General features: G+C 41.1%; 1 protein-coding gene and 1 pseudogene across 1 annotated transcript; both read right to left on the minus strand.

Annotated features, from left to right (window-relative positions):
- Positions 1-2,713: 2,713 nt before the first annotated feature.
- On the minus strand, positions 2,714-3,904 carry LOC130713971 (36.4 kDa proline-rich protein). Its single transcript, XM_057563794.1, has one exon. It carries the CDS (start codon positions 3,767-3,769, stop codon positions 3,206-3,208), a length of 564 nt encoding a protein of 187 aa, XP_057419777.1. The 5' UTR covers positions 3,770-3,904; the 3' UTR covers positions 2,714-3,205.
- Positions 3,905-11,871: 7,967 nt separating this feature from the next.
- Positions 11,872-13,961, minus strand: LOC130712861 (membrane-associated 30 kDa protein, chloroplastic-like; annotated as a pseudogene).
- Between the last annotated feature and the right edge of the window lie 3,333 nt (positions 13,962-17,294).

Genomic DNA, 17,294 nt, shown 5'->3' on the forward strand with positions numbered 1-17,294 from the left:
TTGGTCAGTGTTCAGTGTCCTGTTGCAATTCCATTTTTGTCAAGTGTATCTATGTCTTATGTAAACCATTCAAATTTTGGTACAGATATGACAAGAATAAAGAATGTGAACCAGCCATGTGCCCCCGTGAGCAGCATCTTCCGACAGCGTCAGAACGTTAAAGGCGTGAAGAATCCTGTGCATCTCGTCCAGTACTTGAGCCTGAACCTGAAGATGTAGCAGATCCAAATGTAACAGATTGGGGTGTCTTGAAGACTTCAATCACGAGATTGCTTTCAAGGGGAAGGGGGAAGCACCAGAGTACTTTCATAGATACATAAAGGGAAGGGTTAAAGCATTTGGTCTAAAGAGTTTGATGACATGCAACCTACCCTCATGGGATAAGGTCTTGTTGTAGCGTTTGTGGAGTGATGGCACCCGAAGACTTCAAATTTTCATATGTTGTTCGGGGAGATGAGTATCACACTGGATGACGTGGCTTCATTGTTACATATCCCTATCACGGGGGAGTTCTTTACTCTCCCAAATCTAACACGTGATGAAGCTATTGTTTCACTACCTCAGTTCCTATTTGACTGTCCAGAAAGAGAATAAACACAAAAATTAAGGAGTGCAATTAATTTTGTTTATTTTCAGAAAAGTATTAATTGTTTTCCATTTTTACCCTTTTGAAATGCATTTTATCTTTCCTCATTTATTGTTTCCACAATGGAATTACTTGGGAAAACACCATTTAGTGGCCTATTAAAATTATAAGTGGACAGATATATAGGGAAAAAAATTCTTCAAAGTGGACAGATAATAAAGAACGAAGGTAGTAATGGTTAAGAGGCTTGGTGTTACACGTGTTGAGGCTGAAGATGAGGTCCGGAAGTCCAATGGGATGTATGCTCGTTATACAAGCTCCTTAAGTTGGCCAAGGACATGACCAAGAAAGGATTAACGAAGAAACCGGCTAGAGCCTTCTTGCTGCAGTTGGTGGGGATGAAGATCTTCTTTAGGAAGACGCACAATAAGGTGGAGGTTGCATACATGCATCTGTTTCAAAAGCTAGATGAACTTGTGGAGTATGCCTGGGGTGTCCTAGCATTAGCCTGTCTATATGAGCGGGCCAGCAGGACCAGTAGCCCTAGCATTAGAGGCTACTTGAATTTATTTCAGGTTTGTTACAATCTCTTTTGATGATTCAATTGAATTTAGTTGTATGAGTCTAGCACATCGTTGTTTAATTACAGGCTTGGATATTTGAGCATTTTCCCCCTTCAGTGTTTGATAGAAAGTCGAACCCTCGTTATACTGAGAACATGCCCAAGGCGTATCGTTGGGTCATACAAAGGGAGAATGTGTTTATCCACAAAAATAGGCTTGCCCTGGATGACCTTACAACGAGAAATGTGATATGGAGACCCTATGATGATCACATAGTGCATTCACCATTTCAGGCAGATGTATATACAATGGTAATAGTTGGATTTGCGATTCAGGCAAGCTACACTCGTTTCTGCCGGAGCGTGTGCTGAGGCATTTCCATGTGGTCTAGGATGTTCCTAATGAACCATCCGTTCAGAGACCCACTTGTGAGGAGATTGATCAAATGTTTCTTGAATTCTCTGATCATTGCGTGGGTGGTCAGCCTTCTAAAGTTCCATTGACAACGCCTACCTCGTGGTGGTCCCTCCTAAAACAATAACGTATGTAGCAGTGACTCTTATGGTAAGGACCTAAATTAGGATTCTATTGTTTCCAAAGTGAATAAATGTTTATAAATTAAGCACTTATGTTGTGTTTAAACTTGTGTATTTTTATGGTGTTCTTGAGAAAGTACGGGAATTGAGCTTGATAACAATGACTCCAATGAGACGCCAAACAGGATATTGGAAGCAAACCTGAATATGCACGCTATCATAAAGCTCAATTTGCAGGATGAACATGATGAGGATGGCAATGCCACTGGAGGTGAGAAAAAGATGAAAAGCGACACCTCTGGCGCTAATTTTAATTAGGATGGCTTTAATTCTCTTGGATGATTATAACTGTAATTGATTCTTGTGTTAGGATGACTGTAATAATTTGGATGATATGTTTAATTTCCCTATGTGTTTCTTGGTTGTGTATCACTATGATACAATTACTTTGAATGATTGTGTATGTATTTGCTTAGTTTGTGCATATGACAATTGTTCAGTTTTAGATTAAATTAGTCTAGGCCTAAGACTTAAATTAGTCTTGATATTCCGTGTGATATATATGATCACACTACACATTGGAGGATATGAAAATAACAATTTCAACATCTCTTCCCATTTTTTCTTGTGTATGCATCATGCTCAAAGCGACGAGGAAGAAGTTAATTAGATCAATGTCTATTAAATTATATTGTAATATTATTTGTCTAACTTTAACCGCAAAATAAAAGTAAAAATTCAGCAAATTAAATGGGCGATTGTGCTTGAATATTGGCTCTGATCCCCTGCGTTTTTCTGGCTGGAGAAATATTGAGGATTTATACTGTAGGCGATGTTGCGTAGGGATCCTACTGCAGTTGCCTTGACAGTATGCATTTGGCCTGCATTTTAGGGGATTTTCTTTTACTCTGTTATGTTTATTTTCTCCCCCCTGTTCCCTTGTTTCTTTCTTTCTCCTTTGTTTAGTACTTCTTGTATTTTCGCTTGTTTTTGGGTGCACCCTTGTGCCTCTCAATGATATGACGACTTATAAAAAAAAAGGGAAAAAACGCAATCCAAGAGAGACACAAATAGAAGAAGTTTTTTTATTTTTTTTATTTTGAAAATTAAAGATAGATAGAAGAAGATGTATAATTAAACACACATTACTATAATATTACATAATTGAGCAACTAACTCATATTTGAAAATTCTTCTACAATTTATTTTTAAAGTAAAATCAATTCTGAAAAGGAGTTATGTGAGTAGATTTTGAGCGTCAGACTTGGTTTCAGAAAAAGAGAAGTTTATCCAAACATGACTATTAGACTCTTAAGTGGAAACTTAAGTTTAACCAGCCCTGCTTGCTACGGTTAGCAAGCCCTACTCGCTATGGTTAAATTTTAAATCTATATCCATATAGCGAGATAAGAGTTACATCAACTTGAAACTAACCCTAATATAAGACAAACAAAAACACATACTATAGTTTAAGAGTGAGTGGTAATTAACTATAGCTAGGCTTGGTTTGATAGTTTTACTTAGAGAGGTGGGCAAACAAAACCAGGAGGAGGAGTCTTCCCACAAGTGATAAGGACTTGAAGTGCAAGAGGAATGAATATGTTGAGGTTGAGAAGCTTAGCCCTAATAGCGGTGCAAAGACAAATCGCAGCATCAAGATCAAGCAACCCTTGTATCACAGGACAACACTCATTCTCAATAGGGTTCCCTATCCCAACATGCACAAGCCCTCCAAGCACGTCCAAACAAAGTCCTAGCTTCAGTGCATTGATGGGGCAACGGGGAGGAGGAAACACCGGTGAAGTTGGTGGAGGGTAGATAACCGGAGGGGGTAGTACCGGAGGTGTGATGATGATCGGCGGCACGATGACCAGCGGTGGCAGAGGAGGAGGGGACACTTTTGGCCTTCCTCCACCGCCATGATGCGGAGGCTTATGATGATGATGATGACTCGGTCCGTGGTGGTACGGTGGTGGATGTGGCTGATAGCACGGACCACATGCATGTACTATTGGTGGTAGGGCATTCAACATGAAAATCTTCAAGATGAAGAACAAAGCTTTAGCTTTTGAGTTTGAAAGCATGGTGTTTGGTTTCTTGGCGGTCTAACTTGGCTAGAAACTAAATTGTTGGTCTTGTTTGATTTTCTATGTGTGGGATGTGATCCCAAAATGATAATGCGTTATATATAGATGCTGAGGTTTTAACTTATTTATCAGTGAAGCGGTGATGGTTCTTATGAGTTTAATCTAGCTTTCCATGTTGGAAAAGGTAGAATCAAAATTTTCAACCTACACACATGGCAGCATTGTGGAACATGCATGCTCGAAGACTTCTTAGTGACAGGAAAAGAAATTAGACGAAAAATGATAAGCAAATATGAAATGATGTGATATATCAAGTAATGAAAGTTAGAGAAACAAATACTCAGTAATGATTCACAAACATCATAATTATGCCCGCAAAACAGTCTTGAAAACCTAATTTTTATGACAGTTTTTTAATGATAGTATATTTTGTGGCAGTTCAAAACTGTCACTAAGGTGAGTGTGAGATTTGCTGTTTCAATGTTCAGAAATCTTTTTTAAAGAATATGGTGCGTGTTGAACATCTGCAATTTTTATATGTGTGAATATCATTAGAGAAAGAGATAATTGAAGATTTTGGAGTTTTGGTTGGAGTTCTGATTTCGAGAGTGACCCCGTGACTCGTTTCAGTACAATCCGTGAACTACTGAGTTCTGAAACCTGTGCACAGATACATTGCACTATCCCTTTGTTTTCTTCACATAACTGCAATACTCGACTTTTCTTGCTGAGAGATGTTTGCCCCTTCCCTTAATTCGTTTTGACACCTTCATTAGACGAATAAACTAGTACTGTATGAAGGTAGAATTAGAGTTTGGGAATAAAGAGCATTTATTTGTTTTATGTGATAATTATAATACAATAATTTATCTTATATCACAATTAATTTGAGTTCTTTGGGTATGCTTCGGTTTTTTACGCTTAATGCTAATTTTTCATCCATATCACAGCTGAATGCTAATTTTCATTTTATAAGCGCATGCTAGTTGTTAACAAATTAGTACAAATTATTTTTCATTAGTGTTCAATGCCTAACCCTTCACTTACAATTTGCTGAATGCTAATCCTGCAAATCTTCAAGTTTGTGACACGTATTTACATCATGCATCAGGTGTCACAACAAGAAATTGGGCCACATATTTTCATTTTCTCGAGTTCTTTTTTCCACACTCTTTTATCAATGGGGAATTTTTTTAAGGAGGATAGAGATGAAAAAAAAAAGTAAGGAATGTCACAATTGAAATATAAAAGTAAATGAAAAAGAGTACATTTTTTTTAGAAAGCAAAAGTTTATTGAATGCGAAAGAAGTCGAGATATAGATCCTCTCGACAATGGATTAATTACAAAGCAAAGCAACAATGAGTGTAACACAACGAAAGCAACATACGCCAACCGACAAGAAAAACCCACGAAAAGACCGCCAAAATAACGCAAACGGAAACCATGCAAACCAATCAACGCAAGCTCCCCGATGTTCCATACTTCTTCGGATGAGTAGCTCTAACATACTCCACACAAGCATGAAGAGCCTCCTCGTCAGTACTGGAAAACACAAGTCCAAAAAATTTCCCCATCTCCAACATACCTCGTGCCTTCTCAAAAACGCAATCAGGATTCTGCTCTGTGTCCGGAAGCACACAATCCTCAATGTCTACAGGTGACTCTACCGCATCCGAGTTGTACAACGTGTGCCAGATGGAATGAGAGACTCTGAAGCAGTATGTGGCGTGGTACAGTGCAACGTCTATCAAGATCGAAGAGTTAGAGCCGCAAGCTTGTGCAACAGCCTTCAAGAATGGACTGTTGCCGGGAATGTTGAACAACAAGCTAAGCAGGAAGCCAGCTCATTCAATGGCGGAGATTCGTGCGCGGGCAAACACCTACATTTTGGACGAGGAGGATGACGCGTTCAAAAGAAAGCGCGCGAAGAAAGAGAAAGATGGCGGACAAGTGGAACAACTGAAGAAGGACGGGCAAGGAATGGAAAAAGGTGAAAGCAGCAAGCGAAGGGAGAGGAGAGGTAAGTCGTCGGAGAAATACGCTAGGGAGCAGCTATATTCGAAGAAAGAGAGTTTTGAGCGGCTTCGCCCTTGGTTGCAACAAGGGTCGCGTCTGCGAGAGGAAGCAAACAAGGATTTGAGTGCACATTTGACAGACTTGCTTCGTGAGGTAAAAGCAACGCATGCAATTGAGGAAGTTCAGCAAGAGGCGCGCCCGCCACAAGTGGCGGTAGACAAGACTAAATGGTGCGAGTATCACCACTCGGCGGGCCATGACACTGATGACTGCTTCACTATGAAGAAGAAAATTGAACGGCTGATCAAGGCAGGGCGCTCACAGTAGTATGATCGAGGCAATCGTCACCTGGGTGACCGCCAGCAAAGGGACCACCAACGAGAGGAGCGCCGACAGGACAACCGTCGCTCGACCCCGGCGAGAGACCGGAAGGAGATGAAGGTATGAAAAACGGTAGAAAGGGGGGGTTTGAATAACGTTTTCAGTACAAAACTACCACCTTAAAGATTTTAACAAATCTTTTCGAGAACTAAGTGCAAAAGATAGAGATAGAAAAGCACACAAGGATTTTATCCTGGTTCACTTGATAAATCACTCAAGCTACTCCAGTCCACCCGTTAAGGTGATTTCTTCCTTCTTAGAATGAAGGCAATCCACTAATCAGGTAAGAGTTACAACTGCACTTGAAACCTACAAGTGACTAACAATTACACTGACTTAGCTCACACTAAGATTCACTCTCTTAGTCTTCTCTAGGATCCGATCAACCTTGATCTCCTAAAGGAAAATCAAACAACTGTTTGAGGTTGGTGTTTACAAGGGTTTGCTTCTGAATAAGCTGAGTGTAAACTAAAATAAATTACAAGATGAAAGAAAGCTTAGAATATATCTTGCGCGTGTGTATTGCTTCTTGTATATTTTTTCTTCTTCTTCTACTAGCCGCTTCTTTCAATCTTCAGCCTCTATATATACTCCAAGGATTAGGGTTGAGCGTTGCATGGGAAATGCTACCGTTGGAGGGCAGTTCTGGAAAATCCAGCTTCTGCTGTGGCTGAGAACGTTAGGTAGGTCGTCAGGAAGGTACACTTGCTTTTGTACTAGGATAGCGACTTGACCTTTTAACCTAGGAGACTTCTGATCAGAGGAATGCTTCGTATTGGAACTTGTGAAGCCGGTTGATCAGAGTCAGAGGGATAGCACAGATCCTCTGACCATTGTATCTTCTGATTCTGAACTCAGAGGGAAGAACATGGCCTTCAGAGTTTCTTGCTTCTGGACTTCAGAGTTTCCACTATTCAGCTTCTGGATCTTCAGAGTCTTCTACACCATCGGAACATCTGAACCTTCAGTGTTTCTTGGTTGTCAGAACTTCTGGATCATCAGAGCTTCTAGCGACTGAGTCCTCATCAGAGTTTGTATAGCTTCAGATCTTCTGAAGCTTTTCCACTGTTCATACTGAACATGGTGAATGCGAAAGCGTTGCTTGGGTTACCCTTTATACACAGTGCTTCTGATTTGTGTGAAATTGAGTCAGGGTCAGAGCCTGTAAATAGCACACTCAGAAAAACACGTTAGAGTACCACAATTGTTCATATCAAAAGGTTAACTTGTAATCATCAAAACATAGAGTTGTACTACTAGATCAAAACTTGATCTTACAGGAGACATTGGCGACCGGAAAGAAGGGAGCTGAGGAAACCTTTAACAAGCTGGAGCTGCCAGTCGGAACCATCAATACAATCGCTGGAGGTTTCTATGGCGGGGGTGACTCTCAGGCGGCGTGACGGAGGCACGTCAAAGCGGTAAGCTCAATACAGGAGATTTCGTTTGGTTTTCAGCATCCAGATATAGTAGTTTCGTCGGCGGATTTCGAGGGGACCAAGACTCACAAGGATGATCCTATAGTGGTCATGGTAAGGATCAATAGTTTCAACGTAAGGCGACTACTCCTTGATCAGGGCAGTTCGGCAGATATAATCTACGGCGACGCGTTCGACCAACTAGGGCTGACAGATCGGGACCTGACGTCGTATACAGGAACTTTGGTAGGATTTTTGGGAGATCAAGTTTGGGTGCGTGACTACCTGGAGTTGGACACAATTTTTGGTATTGATGACAACGCAAAGGTTCTGCGAGTAAGGTATTTGGTTTTGCAGGTGGTAGTGTCGTACAACGTCATCATTAGTCGGAACACACTCAATCGTCTGTGCGCAGTGATTTCAACGGCTCACCTGGCGGTGAAGTATTCGCTAGACAGCGGTAAGGTAGGAAAGTTAACAGTTGATCAGCGGCGGGCAAGGGAATGTTATAACAACTGTTTGAGTTTGTACGACAAAAAGAGAGCTGTTGCAGGTCACAGTTGCCACGAGATTGAGGTTTTAGAAGGCCATCAGGGGCACAAGGACGACCAAGAGCAGGACCAGGACAGAACAGGCAGGCTGGAACAGTTGGCTGGCGCAAGGAACGACAGGTGTAGAGCGAGCCGATATGAAGAAAGGGCTAAAGAAAGGACGGGCAGTTCATCGGTCCCCTTGCGGAGGAACGATGGGCAGGCTTGATCGGAGATCTTGAGCTTTTCAAGTTTAGTAGGGGAGTCCTGGCGATTGAACCTGGGCTTACAGGGGAGCAAGAGTATCACTTAGAGAAGATGGTAAAGGAAAATTTAGACCTTTTTGACTGGAGTGAGAAGGACGCCAAGTGGGGCATGCCCAAGTTTCAAAAGTCGGCTCTCCTGGAGAGTCACTCCGGAGGCGACAAAAAGGGGGGCGCGAAGCAACAAGCGGCAGTCCCTTTGGAGTATCGTTGGAACAATGGCGGTCAGATGGAGTGGGGTATTCACTGGTGGCGGACTCCCAGAATCATTACGACAAAAGCGGGTGAAAGGAAAAAGCTGTTTAGCAGGCTGTCGACCCGAATAAATCTGAGAGGACAGGGGCAGTGTGTTAGGAGTATCGCCCAAAAAACAAATACAAAGGGAAAATGGTGCATCGGAAGGCAGCGGGGGCGACGAGGTTCAAGCCGGCCCGACAGCAAAAGGGGCAAAAGGGAAAATTCAAGCTTGGAAAGCTTGGTGGAAACCAGTTTCTTCACAAGAAGTCCGGGCGAGAGGATTGGTCTCCGGAAGATGAAGGGTGGCTGACATGTACTTCAAGGTTAAGAGATGGGATCCTTGGTGAGATGCTCTGAATGGTGAAGAAGGGAGCCATCGGCACGATAGGACGAGCTGGGAACAAAAATTAGGACTAAAATTAAAGATGTACTCTTTTTCTCCATCACGGGAGTTTTTTAATGAGGCATCCCTCAAAAATGTAAAAACATTTTTTACAATCAAATACAAAAGGATATTCTCAGCAATACTCCTATGAAATAACTGAATTGTAGTGGTTGCACGGTGGGAAAACTTCCCTGAAGGTGGCGATCCCAACACGACCTTGATTTCTGGGGAAATTGGACGACCTTGGTGGCGAGAGCGCTCCTCAGTTCGGCTTTAGTGAACTTCATTTCTTCTGAGAAGGGGGGAAAAACAAAACGTTAGCAAGATTAAAGGCAAAGTATATGAAAGAGTTCGTGACCTAGCAGCTGAAGAAGGGTGTTTTCCTGAGCAGCCTCCAGCAATTGGGAGCATTCGATGATGGGGAGTTTGGCGAAGAAGTTGAAGATGATCTTGTCTTCATCGCTCAGTGATGCCTCTGACGTCAAGGGAACATCGTGAGAGGCCTCGGTCCAGTAGAAGGGGAAGCGAGCGGTCCCGTCCCGCAAGGTGAAGACCTCGAGGTACGTGGGACGGATCACTACCCGGAAGTACCGACGGGCAAATCCGTCTTTGGCATTACTCTTGTAGGGATGAAGACGTTGGCGCCCGGTACAGGACTTCAGAGAAATCCAGCCGCGGGACCGCAAGGACTTAGACTCCACGGCATAGAAGTAGAAGAAGTGGGGGATTGAGGGCTCAAGGCCAACCACCTCGTAAAGCATCTCGAAACACTTTGCAAAGGCCCAGGAATTTGGGTGTAGTTGGCACGGGGCGACGTTGACGGCCTTCATCACTTGGCAGAGGAACGGAGAGAACGGGAATTTAATATTCCGAGCTCAAGATGCAGGTATTTGTAGACGTAGAAGAAGTGAGATCTCTTCTTTTTTGCAGCATTTTCGACTGTGCAGTTCTGCCACGGACAATGTGTACTTTTGCAACCGCTGGCGCATAGGATAGATTCGAGGGTCTTCTCGAGGCAAAGCCCACCGGCCCGACGAGCGGCGTCGGCGACGGATTCGTTAGTGGTATGCTCAGAAGGCTGGCGGATGGCCTCCTGAGTAGGGCTCTCGGAAATAGATTTTGGAAGGGTGGCGAATATTTTGAACCAGAAGGCCTTGGCCTCCTCCTCGCCAAGGGGAACTCCCCAAGGGGGACGAGGGTCAACTAGGGTCATTGGTTTCGGGGTGGAGTTTTGAGAGGAGTTTCTAGTACGGCGCTTGGGAGACATTTCACGGAAAAAGAATGAAAGGGAGGAGCAAGTTGGAATTTGAGCAAGGAAAATCCGAAGGGATGGAGAGCAGTGGCGCTGGAGTGGCGATTTTCTGAGGAGTTCTTGAGAGCAAAAGAAAAAGGGTGCAAGGAGTGGAAGTTTTGAAAGTTGCAGATGGTAAAGGAACAAGGTTCTTATAGAAAAGGGGTGACTGTTAGAGGGAGACGCGTGTGAAACTCCTGCGGGTGGTTGGTTGAGATCGTGGGGAGGAAGTGGAGAATCGTGCCCCATAATGACGAAAAGAAATGATTACTTTGGGAAAGGCGCGGATTTTTGGGAAGATCGAATTGCGCATTAAATGGAAGCTACAGAGTTTGATTGGCTCAAATCTGAAGGGACATGCTTTATTATGATTTGAGAGAACGTTTCGAGGGAAGCGGTTGAGATTCTAAAGATTCGCTGATCTTTAAAATTCAACTAACACATCACGTGTGGCCCTCACGTGCCGAGACATCAAACTTGCGGGCGCTCGCTGCTCGCCAGCGCTGCAGGGCAAGCGAGATTATCTTCATCGCCACAAGTGGACTTGTGGACTTAGGAAAATTTGTATTTACCCCACGCCATGTTGGCGACCTACCCTATTTCTCAGTAGTCTTGACTTAGGCTAGCTTTTATTTAATATTTGTAACTTCATTTTTAAAAGACACACTTAGCTCTCATGCTTTGAGCTCGGTGTCTTGTGGACTTGTGGACTGGGCGAGCTCCCTAGGGGGCATCGCCTAGGGCTGCCCGCCTCGTGGGCCTCCCTCGCGATGCCATACCGGCCCAATAGGGATAGTTAGCTCACAAGGCCCAACCCCTAGCCTATAAATAGGGAGCGGTTACCACATGTAAGGGACTCTTAGCTCATTTCTCAATAACAAACTTTCAATTCAGTTATTTTCTCTCTCTAAGCGGTTACATTCTCTCTCTAGGCAGTTACAATTCCATCTCTCTAGATTCTCTCTCTTGTGCAATCCTCTCACTCTAGGTACTACACCCTATTTCTATGTTCTTGGCTGGAACAACAAGCACTCGACGAAACAAGAGCATTATCCAGCCTAGAGCCCACCACAATCGTCGAAACATCGACCCCGTCATAAAGATCACGCTCTGTAACGTCTTCCCCACTCGAACTCAACCGCGGTGTCACCTCATCATCCACCCCATTATCATACTTACGATCCAAACAAGCCCCCGACGTCGTCACCCGACCATCCTTAAGCATCAAATCAGTCATAGTGAAACACCCCACACTTAGGATGGGGAACCGTTCACTACACCAAAAAATGGCTTTTACAGCGGTTTTTTTTGCCTTTTACAGCGGTTTTCAGCGGTCCAGAACCGCTGTAGATCTCGCCGCTGTAAAAGCATTAACAGCGGTTCTAACCGCTGTAAAAGATGCATTATTTACAGCGGTTGATTTAATAAAACCGCTGTAAATACAGACCTACAACAGCTGTTCTCTAGAATAACCGTTGTACTTGAGTCTTCTTTTACAGCGGTTTCAGCCGGTAACCGCTTTATTTGATAATATATATTACAGCGGTTCCACCACGGAACCGCTGTAATTTGTTTTTTTTTGTCTGTATTTGATAATATATATTACAACGTTTTGGAACCGCTGTAATTTGTTTTTTTTTTGTTGAATTAATTACCACACCTGTTCAGCCAAAAGATCAACATTTCTTTTTTTTTTTTTTTTTTCTGAAAAGAAGATATATTGATCATAATTTAACCGAAAGGGTACACATTTCAAAAGCTATGAAAGCTGACTGCAAAATCAATACACATCACCAAACTAAAACAAGGTATAACACAGTAACATAAGCTAAAACAAGGTATAACATATAAGCACAGTAACATCTCGCAGAAGGGTTAAAACTACTCCAAAATGCATGGCTCAAATGGTCATTAGACTTGGGCTTTCATTTCCTAACACACAACATTTCATTGTTTCAAGATACTGAGAAAGAAATAGGGTTAGCTTACCCGTGTATTCGAGACAAGATTCTCAACGACACCCTTTTGTTGATCAAGTTGAGCTTTCAAAGAACTAGCATTGTCCTGCAACATTTTAAAGCATGCTTTCCATAATGTGATACCCATTATAAGACACTATTATGAAGTTGCAATTATCTGAATCATGAAATAAAATGCCAATCTAGCAAATTCCAAATATTTTAATCAACTATGTCATCGGCATTCACATCTATAGCATCATCTGACAAAAGTTGATACGAATACATCAAAATAATTTATAGCAGTCAACTATTGTCAGGTCTGCCATTATCTAAAAAGTCAGAGCTGAGCTAATCACAACACAATGTGAAAAACAGACATCGCAATCTGAAAGGTTATCTCATATCATAGCCCTAAATATCTGTTTATGAGGTTAAATAATTTGCGAACATGGGGAAGAGTTCCCATCAAGCATTTACAGATGCGTGTAGGAATGGGAACCATAGAAAATGTAAATATTAAGCAATGAGAGGACGACAAACTAACTATAACAAGTCAAAATCAACAACTATGTTGGATTCATGTTCGCACCACAAAAATAAACAAACCACTTTAAAACCTAAAATAGAAACATGGGATAAAGGTTTCACAAAAGTCATTAACAAAATGAGCACGTACCGCAAAAGACTTACGCCTCTTAAGCGCTTCACGAGCAAGATCTTCCTCACCTTTCTGAAGAGCAAGTTGTGCTTTACGGTACCTACATCAAATGTAAAGCACAAAAGTGGTATTGATACACCAAACATTGCAAGCAAATTAAGATAAAAACTATTTCATACATTACCACTCTTCAGAAGCTTGTTCTGCAGCCTTGTACCTATTTTCAAACCGCTTTTGAGATGCCAATACCTCAAGAAAGGGGAAAAGAAAAAAAAATGTGAATTGTTAATGAAAATAAAGTGAAGACGTGAGGAATATGGCATACGTAGAGGAAAACTGACAGACTTTTTGTTTTCAGCATTCAGTTCAGCCCCGGTTGGAAGAGCTTCTATTAATAGCTTATGTCCTACCCTTAGTATGTCTTTAGTTCATTCTCATAAGATGTTTGATTTAGCTTACGAATAAGAGCTTATACTTATCTATGAGCTATTTTCAACTTATTTCAATAAGTTTCTCAAATCAGCTTATGAAAAAATGCTAGCGCTTAAGACCCGCTTAATTAAGTTATTTTCCCAATCATAGCCTCAATCTATGTCCGAGCAAAACAATCATGACAAATGAAAATCAAAGCAACAACAGCATAAAAAACAAATTGTGAAGGAAAAATTGCAACTAACTTGTGCAGTAGCTTGGCGCATTTTAGTCAAATCATCATTCATTTCAAGCACAGCTTACTCCAAAATTTTCTCGGGGTCTTCGAACGTACTTATGACAGCATTCGCGTATGACTGCATTACTAAGATGACAAAATCTAACCATAGCGACAACAATAATGAGAAAAATTAAAGCTAAAACAAAACCCCACAAAATAACACACACTAAAATCGGTGACATCGATTTCACAGGCAGGTCCATGAGAAGCTGCCAACAGGCCTTTCCTCAAACAGTTGTAAGTAGGTAGCTTCTCAAGCACAGCCCACTTGAGAGCTTCTACGTCGTCCTCTTCGCGAGTTGTTCCTGCTCCAAATTGTTGAGCTTCTCCCTCCATTGTTCTTGCTCTTTATCAAGAAGAAGAGCTTCTTTTCTTTTCTTCTTCTTGAAGCTAATTTTGTGATGGGATGAAATTGAAACGAAACAAGAACACAGTATATTCTTCTTTTCACCAAGAAGAATGACGAAATGTGGCAACAAAAGAAAGATTCAAAGAATGCAGGAAATGACATGAAAGAGGGAAATGTAAAAAATGGTTGAGATTTTCTTGACTCAATATATTCCCAAATTGAATACATCATGTTTTACTTGAAATTAGAAAATTACTCCATTGAAAGCCGAGTACCAGTTTTGACTTTTAATTTCAACCAAAATAAAGATTTTCAAATCATTTTGTACACATCAATGAATCCTAGTGCGTGTTTAATTAAATAGAAAATGAGTAATAATATTGACAATAAGAGGTGCATAAAGCATAGAAACGTAATAGGCATGGTTGTTATTTCCATCCACAAAATAATATCAATAAGAACCAATTCATCAACAAAACCAATTAAGGTCAGCATTACAATATGAGTTGTAAATTTATTTAAAGAGAAGTAAGTCAAGTACAACATGTCTGTTGAATTCAATCAATTAGCATAGCTTGATTGGGGCCGAGGTCGGGCGGGGAGGGTGTGAACTTGGGGCAAACCTGAATAACGCTGGGATGCTCTGGAAATTACTCCAAAATGCATTGCTCAAATGGTCATTAGACTTGGGCTTTCATTTCCTAACACATTTTAACCAATATTCTAGACTCATTTTAACCAAATATGCAATGGTTATCAGAAATTGTGACAACTATATTTTCTAATTCCAAACTGACATGAAACTTTCTGACATGATCAAGCTATCTGTACAGGAAGAAAATTTTCTAATTCCAAACACACTCAAACCCTAGGTTGCATTTACAAAATTGAAGAACATCATACCTTATGAGGAAGAAGAAAATTGCTTGATCGAGGAGAGGAACAATGGAGCGCTTTTGAACTCTGAGGACAGGGCAACGAACCCTGCACGAAGGGACACAACACAAGAGCGGCAACGGCGCAGCAGGGACGGAAGCGGCGGCAAGGACGGTGGAGGCACAAGGTGCAGCAAGCTTTTGAGAGATGGAACAGAGGTTAAGATGGCAAGAACCGTGCACAAAGGAACACAAAACAAGAGCGGGAAGGACGGCGGCGGGAAGGACGGCTCCGACGCCGGCTAGGACGTCTCCGGCGGCGGCAAGGACGGTGGAGGCAGAGGTAAAACGCGTTTCAGAGAAGGAGAAGAGGTTAAGAGTCGAGAGAGTGAAGTGTGGTAAAGAATAGGGTTTACAGTTACTGGGTTTTGTTAGTGGGGTACGAATTCAATATAATATACTTATATATAAAAACCAACATATTTAACAAAAGCTCACTCGAGCCCAGTGGTAAGAAGTCATGCAATTTTTTGATGTACCCGGGTTCGAATCCTAAATGAAACATTTTTTTAATTTTCAGGATATATTATTTACAGCGGTTAGTAGACACACGCTGTAAATAGTGGAACCCAATTATTTACATCGGTTTAGAACATAACCGCTATAAAATCTTATTATCCGCTCCACGTTTTTGTGTTTACAGCGGCTGCAAAATTAACCGCTGTTAATTAGTAATGATTTTACAGCGGTTTATTCTTTAACCGCTATAAAATCCTATAATCCGCTCCGTCTTTTTGTTTTTACAGCGCCTGCTAGGCGAAGCGCTGTAATAGGGGCGCTGTAAAAGCCCTTTTCTGGTGTAGTGGTTGCTGCCGAAACAGACAAGGCAGACCCGCTGAGACGCCAACCATCAAGCATAGCTTTGGCTTTGCACGCATCAACCAAAGAAACCATATGGACAAAACCAAAACGAGTGTGCCTACTTGGCTTCCGCGACGCTGAACATAGACGCTCCTCACCGAACCCCATCGAGTGAACAACGCCTTTATCTGTGCATAAGTCACTGCATCTGAAATCCCTTCAACAAATAAAGAACCAACAGAGTGAAACGGTTTCTTGTCCATAAAAAATAATATCTATTGACGGATTTATCCAACACTTTTACGAAATACACATTAGCAACAATTTGAGTATTATTTCTACAATTTCAAAAGAAAAAACCATTTGAGTATTCTATCTGATTCCTTCTCGGGTGGTATATGTGTGGATTATTCTCATTAGTGTTAATTTGTTTTTTTATAGGCAATGAAATATATATATTAAGTGAAGTACAAGGGGTACTGTAAAGTACAAGAAATATATATTAGAGTTAATTTGTTGGTAATACTTGATCTGTTTCTTGTGAGTTGTTTGTTGGCCATTTCTGTCTTTGTAATTGTATTGAGAGCTTCTTGTATTTTTGGGTTGAAGCACTCTTATGTTTTCGTTTAGTGAATTTGGCTTTTAAAAAAAAACACATTAGCAGACCTTTTAGTTAACCAACTATGTTTATAACACGAGGGGTAAACCAATTACTATGTTTATTCCCACTTTAAGTATATATATGAAAACTAATCTTATATTTATCCCTGATTATAAGCCTCTTTATACACTTATTAAAGTCTCACTTAAGCAGAACTTTTAAATATTCAATTGTCAGCACTAATGTTTTATTTCCTAAATCAACTCAATTAAGGATTTATTATTCCTAACGCCATGATAAAAAGATTAAGCATTGCACTTATGTCTAAGGAGAAAAAAAAATTAATGAATCTCTTCCTAGATTCCTAATTCAAATCAATCTTTCAATTGCGCGAGAACTATCCAAACACCCGCATGAATTCAATTGTAAATAACAAAGGAGAAGAGATTAAATGAATAATAAAAAAAAGTCAATAGATATTAAATAGAATGTGTGTCAAAATATAGAAAAAGGTCAGTTACATCACACCCCCAATATAAGGGGAATTATTCACTCATATGAATAGAAAAAAAAAAAGAGTTCGAAAGAAAAAACCATAACCGAGAAAGAATTTTAACTTCTTGTACTAACAGAGCTCCACTGTGACAGAACAACTCCCCAATTTGTCTCCTACGGCCGGTCCAAGGGTAAAACCATTCAAGTAAGGGCTTAGGCCCCCAATTTTTTTTTTTATTAAGTAAAACAAGCCGCCATATGCAATTCCACCTAGGTTGCCACATCCGCAATATTTTTCAAACTTTAGGGATTACAGTTGGGGATTTTTTTATTTTTATTTTTTTTGAAAAATATGCAATTCCACCTAGGTTGCCACGTCAGCTTCCGTTAATTGACAGAATTAAACGGCAGGGGCCAAAAGCTATGTATTATTTTCACAATAGGGGTGTTTTCCCACAAAAGTGTTTTAGAGGGGCTTAAACCAAAGG

Source organism: Lotus japonicus, chromosome 4 (genome assembly GCF_012489685.1).
Source record: "Lotus japonicus ecotype B-129 chromosome 4, LjGifu_v1.2".
NCBI classification, from domain to species: domain Eukaryota; kingdom Viridiplantae; phylum Streptophyta; class Magnoliopsida; order Fabales; family Fabaceae; genus Lotus; species Lotus japonicus.